At 55.3% G+C, this 6,803-nt stretch overlaps 1 protein-coding gene across 1 annotated transcript; it reads left to right on the forward strand.

Moving 5' to 3' along the window:
• Nucleotides 1-365: 365 nt before the first annotated feature.
• Nucleotides 366-6,486, forward strand: ZBTB8B (zinc finger and BTB domain containing 8B). Its single transcript, XM_070764866.1, has 4 exons — nucleotides 366-440; nucleotides 2,327-3,308; nucleotides 3,755-3,933; nucleotides 4,775-6,486. The coding sequence occupies exons 2-4, from the start codon at nucleotides 2,360-2,362 to the stop codon at nucleotides 5,075-5,077; spliced, it is 1,431 nt and encodes a 476-aa protein (XP_070620967.1). The 5' UTR covers nucleotides 366-440; nucleotides 2,327-2,359; the 3' UTR covers nucleotides 5,078-6,486.
• Nucleotides 6,487-6,803: the final 317 nt, after the last annotated feature.

The following is a 6,803-nucleotide window of genomic DNA, read 5'->3' on the forward strand; positions in this document are numbered from 1 at the left end:
CCCCGACCCCTCAATCCTTCTCTTCTGAAGTTTTCCCTTCCATCAATTGACCATCAATTCCACCTGCTGTTGTGCCATTCAACTTTGTACAGAACAAAGGATTCAGTGAGAACATTTCATCCATTCGGATGCTGGATGGGTTCTTTGAAGGCTCCCTTTACTCTTTTTGGAGCAGTGTATTTTCCCGATTGTGCTACCTGCCCAGGTGCAGTGGCGGGACTGCGCCGGCACTCGGAGCCGCGGGGCCGAGCACCCATCACCCTTCCACCTGAGCAGCCCACCTGAGGGGGGGGGCTCCGTTGCCGATTGGCGCCGAGGCGGGTGGGCGGCCCCTGCAAGCGGGCGGGCTGCCGGTGCTCGTGGCCGGGGGCGCGCGCGCTCGTGTCCGCGGGGCGGGAGGAGGAGGGCGGGGCGGCCAGGCGGCATCCGAGGCGAGGCAGGTGAGGCTGCGCTGCTCAGCCGGGGAAGCCCGGCGGGCGACTGTTGCGGCTCCCTCCTTCCCTCCGTCCGGAGGCTGCCGGGGCGCGGTGGTCCCACCTCCAAGCCGGCCTCCCTCCCGCCTCACTGGGCGGGCGGCGGTGGGGCTGGTGCCGAGGGCGAGGTCGGGCTAGAGGACCTCCGAGGAGCCCCCGGGGACCCGCGCGGCGCCTACAAGGAGGGAGGGAGGGCGGGCAGCGCCTCTCGGGCTTCGAACCCGCAGCGCTCAGGGCCGCCTCGTTGCCCACCTCCCTGGGATCGGTCTGCGGATGAGCTACCGAGGCTGCGCTCTTCTGCAGAGCCCGGGCAGCGACGCGGCGCTTGGCTTGCAATGGACCTCGGAGGGACGCGGGAGCTCCCGGCGCTGGGCTGGGCGGGGGCTTCGCTGGGTGCTGGGAATGAGGGTTTGTTGACCAGATCCTGGTTAGACCAGGGCTAGGCCAGGATGGCTCTTCTATGACCCGTGGGTTTGTACAGAAAAGATAGAAGACTGACGGCATTGATTCCTGTATTTTATCTTAGGAGGGATCCATGTTTATCCCAGGGATGTTTCAATTCAGCTACTGTGGATTGACCACTGCTGGAAGTTTGTTCCAAGCATCTACTACTCTTTCAGTCAAATAATATTTTCTCCCGTTGCTTCTGATCTTTCCCCTGAACTAGCAATCGTGCCAGCTCAGGAATTCTGGGAGTTGAAGTCCACGTGTCCTAGAAGAGCCTGCTTTGCCCACCTCTGGTTTGGACAATGTCCGGAGCTGCTGCTGCTGCTGCTGCGGCTTCACCAGAGTTGCCTTTCTCTGAACTTGGTGACTTAATCCTGACTGTCAATCTCCTGGGCTGAATATCTCAGTCATTTGGGGCCACTGAGCCCAATGAATGGGAAGGACTCAGAGGTGGTCTGCTCAGGTGGGACGGTGAGGTGTGCTCTCCCCTGTGGCTCTGAGGGCTAGTGGCATCCAGAGCAATTCTGCTACCATACCTGGGCAGGTAGCAGAATTGCACACGGAGACACAGGTGCGCCCCTGCTCCAGCATTATTATTTGCTTCCGCTTGCGTGGTTTCCCTCTCTGCCCAGGTGCAGTAGCAGAATTGTGCTGGACGCCACTAGCACTCAGAGCCAAGGGGGCGAGGACACGTCACCGTCCCACCTTAGCAGCCCACCTCTGTGTGTAAGAGACAATCCTGCAAAGTCTCCCACTTGGTCTAAGAAAGAACCACTTTGCAGGTGCTCCACAGCAGTGTTTCCCAACCTTGGCCACTTGAAGATATCTGGACTTCAACTTCCAGCATTCACTGGCTGGGGAGTTCTGGGAGTTGAAGTCCAAATATTTATTTATTTATTCAATTTTTATGCCGCCCTTCTTTTTAGACTCAGAGCGGCTTACAACATGTTAGCAATAGCATTTTTTAACAGAGCCAGCATATTGCCCCCACAATCCGGGTCCTCATTTTACCCACCTTGGAAGGATGGAAGGCTGAGTCAACCTTGAGCCGGTGATGAGATTTGAACCACTGACCTTCAGATCTACAGTCAGCTTCAGTGGCCTGCAGTACTGCATTCTACCTGCTGCGCCACCCCGGCTCTCTTCAATATTTTCAAGTGGCCAAGGTTGGGAAACACTGCTCCACAGGAACAGAAGGAGAAGGGGCCCTGCGTGTCTGTGTGCGATTTCATTACTTGCTCAGGTGCAGTGGCAGAATTGCGCTGGACTCCACTGGCCCTCAGAGCCATGGGTGTGGGCACACCTCACCCTGCCACCCTAGCAGCCCCCCTCGGCCTCCGCTGCCTCCCGGTCTCTGTGCCCTGGAGCTGCTGTGCGACCTCGCTTGGTCCTCCTTTCCCTTGCAGGCCCCGCTGAGCGCTCGGAGCTGCAGAGCCGTGATGGAGATGCAGTCGTACTACGCCAAACTCCTGAGCGAGCTGAACGAGCAGCGGAAGAGGGACTTCTTTTGCGACTGCAGCATCATCGTGGAGGGGAGGATTTTCAAGGCCCACAAGAACATTCTCTTTGCCAGCAGCGGCTACTTCCGGGCTTTGTTGATCCACTACATCCAGGACAGCGGCCGGCACAGCACAGCCTCCCTGGACATCGTGACCTCGGAGGCCTTCTCCGTTATCCTGGACTTCCTTTATTCGGGGAAGCTGGATCTTTGTGGGGAAAACGTGATTGAGGTCATGTCCGCCGCCAGCTACTTGCAGATGACTGACGTGGTCAACTTCTGCAAGACGTACATCCGGTCATCGCTGGACATCTGCAGGAAGATCGAACGGGAAGCCGCCTTCTACCAGGCGGACAGCGGGAGTTCCGCCAGTTCCGCGTGCCAAGGCCCGTCCCGCAGTGCGAAGTCCCAGTGCTCAGCCTCCACCTCCTCTCTGCCAGACAAGGATGGAGCCCCGGACTGCCCACAAGGGCCTCCCCCCTGTGGGGACTGTAGCAGCTGCCATCACCACCTGGACCTGCTGACCAGGGACCCTGCTGGCCGCGAGTCTCCGGATGGCACCAGTTCCTCGGTGCCCAAGATGATCGAGCCCAAGGTCGAGTTTGATGTGGATGAGGTGGAAGTTGGGGGACGGCTGCAGCCATACCCCACCCCCTTGACCATCGAGCAGATTGAGGAGGGGCTTCACGGGGGACCGGCCCTGGACCTAGCGTGCAGCAGCTACCACATGAAGCAGGTCCTGGAAGCCTTGCTGCGCAATAGCGCCTCCCAAAGGAAAGACGAGATGGTCCACCCGTTTGTGCGTGGCTTTGAGGGCCGGCCAGAAGATGCCGGCTTGCCCATGAGCTCCATGATGGACCTTCACAGTGACTGGTATGGAGAGGACTCAGGTAAGCGGAGGAGGGGTCAGCTCCTCTCTCCCTGCACGGGGTTCGTTTCCTGCCTAAGTACCCAGCCTGAGGTGGGGGGGGACGACCCAGGAAGGAGAGCGCGGGAAACGTGAAGCAAATTGTCACCCCAGTGAGCGACACTGGGAAGGTTGTAAGTCGAGGACTTAACAGTTCACTTGAACGATGATTGTTCAAGCCACTCCCACCTGGTCACATGGCCGGCAAGCCACTCCTACCCAGCCACATGACAATTAAGCCACACCCACAAAATAAGCCACACCCACAGTGTGGCAATAAAACTTTTGGCTGCCCATTACTGATTATATCCTGTAGCGAGCAGAGGGCCCCAGGGGATTCTCTCTCCCCTCCCAAAGGTTTGCACTCTTATTTTTAAACCCTCTCGTTGGAAACGGTGCCCAATGCTCTTTCCCACCCCTCCCCCAAAGGTGACGTCCTCGTGGTGCCCATCAAGCTGCACAAGTGCCCGTTCTGCCCCTACACCGCCAAGCAGAAGGGCATCCTGAAGCGCCACATCCGCTCCCACACCGGAGAGAGGCCCTACCCCTGCGAAGTCTGCGGCAAGCGCTTCACTCGCCAGGAGCACCTCCGGAGCCACGCCCTGAGCGTAAGTGCCACGGCGGCTGCACCCGCCCATCGGAGAGCGGAAGTCGTGTTCCCATCGCAGCGGGCGATCCACTTGTGGAAGGGATTTCGGGGAGGTTTTTCGAAAAGGGCTGGGCCTGATGCGGGACACAGAGTTTGGGGCATCGTCCACGTTGTTTGTTCATTGGTCCAATCGATATGGCCACCAAACGCACACCTGGGTGTCCCTGGGCACCTCACAACATTAACATACACAACCCATTCCTGCACCCATCCCATCAAGGCAGCAGGAACATAATCATACCAAGCCCTTGACCGCTCCATCTTCATACACCAATTGTACTTCTGGGGGAAGGATGTTTGTTTGTTTATTTAACTAATCCCCCCCTTCTGACTTGTAGCATTTGAGTGTGGTGTGATTGTGTAGTATTGATTGTTTTTAGTAATAATGGGGTTTAACTTGTTTTTCTTAATATTAGATTTGTATTATATTGTAGTGTTGTTGTTGTGAGCTGCCCCGAGTCTTCGGAGAGGGGCGGCATACAAATCTAATAAATAATTAGATTGATTGATTGATTGATTGATTGATTGGATTTGTATGCTGCCCCATCTGCTTGTCCACGCGTGATTTCGCTACCTGCCCACTGCCCAGGTGCAGTAGCAGAATTGCGCTGGACACCGCTAGAACTCAGAGCCAAGGGGGTGAGCACACCTCACCATCCCACCTTAGCAGCCCCCCTCTGGTGTGTTGGTCTAGGAATGGCATCGACCAGTGCACAACTCAAAGTTGCGCAAGGGCCCTTCTGACCCCCCCACCCCGGCCACCTGTGGCTGACCATCCTGCTTGATCTTTGTGCCTCCAGGTCCATCGGTCCAACAAGCCCATCATCTGCAAAGGCTGCCGACGGACGTTCACCAGCAGCCTGACTCAGGGCTTGCGTCGCTTTGGCCTGTGCGACAGTTGCACCTGTGTCACCACCACGCACAAGGATCCGGGGCCCATCAACCTCAGCCTCATGGAGCCTTCCTCCGAAGGGCTGGAAAAAAGTGACCCGGACAACGACTGGCCCATCTACGTGGAGTCCGGGGATGAAAACGATCCAGCTGAGGATGAGGAGGCCAACCCCGACCATAAGCAGGGCCTCCATGAAGAAGCACTGATGTAGCAATACGGGGGGATGAAGGGAGGGAGGGGCTGGGGCCCAGTTGGGAGCCCCTTCCCCTTATTATGGATGGGTCGACCTAGAATTGCATGAAGTTGGGCTCTTTTTGTATAAACGGAACTAATTCTCTTGGGGGCCACAGATGGACTTCCCCTTCTCCCTCTTCTGATTTTTAGTTCTAACGTAGAAATGTAAAGACCACTTTGTCCATGCAATAACTGCCGACTTCATCACCAGTTTGATGTTTGAATTGAAGAAGAAGAGCTGCCACAATGGAATCCTAATTTTTAGATATTTTTAACACCAATGTAAATGGACCCTTCGGCTCTGCCTCAAGGCTCAAGGGTGCATAAAAAGTCTACCGATCTCTGGAGTGACCACCTTGGGGGTTGCAGTGCCTCGGGCACTTGACGTGCTTCCTGCCCCTCTGTCTTTGAGCTGTGGGTCCCTGGCAGGGCTTTGAGGCTGCGCTGGGCTGAGGGCGCAGCAGAAAGTCTGGAGTTCATTTCTCAGCATCTCCAGCTGAAACAACCAGATGTTTCACTGCCTGCCTGGCTCAGGATCAGCAGCTGCATTTACTGGACCTAAAGCCGATGGGTGATGCGGAATGTCCAGGTTCTGGACCTGGTGGGTGGGGGAAATTGGGTCCCTGACCCTTTCTGGTGGTAATTGCAATGTGAACACTGAGCCGGCGATGAGCCCAAATCCTTCAGTTTACTGCCCCTCTTCTTTCCAGGGTGGGGGCCTCTTGTTGCACAGGTACATGGTGATATGGGTGGGTTGTGATGGTTTCTGTATTTGTATTGTCTTACAAGTTTGTCTCGTGTGTGTTCCACCTTTACAAAAAATGCAGTTTCAACTTTGCTTTATTCCCCTTGATGGCATGCAGTAGGTCAGTGATGGCGAACCTTTTTTTCCTCGGGTGCCAAAAGGGGTTGCGCATGCACGAGGGCCCACACCCATAATTCAATCCCCAGGGAGGGCAAAAACAGCTTCCCTGCCCACCGGAGGCCAGAAACGGCCTGTTTCCCAACTTCTGGTGGGCTCAGTAGGCTTCCCTGGAGCCAAGGGAGGGTAAAAACGTCCTCCCCCATCCCCTGGAGGCCCTTTGGAAGCCAAAAACGCCCTCCCAGAGCTTCTGTGCGAGCCAAAAATCAGCTGTGCAGCACACACATGCACATTGGAGCTGAGCTAGAGCAACGGCTGGCGTGTCAGCAGATATGGCTCCGCGTGCCACCTGTGCCATAGGATCGCCATCACTGCACTAGGGGTTTGGTTTCCTATAGAATGTGAAAAGACACAATTTATGTCCTCAGGTTGAATTTCTAGAGGCTATTTAAACAATCTGGGGGACTACCAAAACACACTAGATATAACAGAATAAAGTTACCAAAAATAAAAGCCAATGAAAATCAAAGTGTAAAATTGTATATAGTGGTTTTTAGCTCCCGTACTCGGATTAAATTCACCATCTCCATCCTGGTTTCAACCTTACCAGGTGGACCAGGCAGGAAAAATGACCAGATAAGTTAATTCTTCTTTCTTGTAAAGTTACGTTCATAGACTCTTGCAAGTCTGGAGGTATAATTCTCCTGCCAGCACCTTTACAGGCTGAGAAACAAGGGGAGGGTCTCCCTTGGGCCTCTCGCCCCACCCACGCTCCAGCTGTGGACTAATAATAATGATAATGATAATGATGATGATAGCAATGATAATAATGATAATGATA

Source organism: Erythrolamprus reginae, chromosome 11 (assembly GCF_031021105.1).
Source record: "Erythrolamprus reginae isolate rEryReg1 chromosome 11, rEryReg1.hap1, whole genome shotgun sequence".
NCBI lineage: Eukaryota > Metazoa > Chordata > Lepidosauria > Squamata > Dipsadidae > Erythrolamprus > Erythrolamprus reginae.

Excerpts from the sequence above, each read along its gene's own strand:
- ZBTB8B (XM_070764866.1), top strand. The coding sequence starts at position 2,360 with ATGGAGATGCAGTCGTACTACGCCAAACTCCTGAGCGAGCTGAACGAG. Across the intron at positions 3,309-3,754 it reads CTGGTATGGAGAGGACTCAG|GTGACGTCCTCGTGGTGCCC; the intron begins GTAAGCGGAGGA and ends CCTCCCCCAAAG. Across the intron at positions 3,934-4,774 it reads TCCGGAGCCACGCCCTGAGC|GTCCATCGGTCCAACAAGCC; the intron begins GTAAGTGCCACG and ends TTGTGCCTCCAG.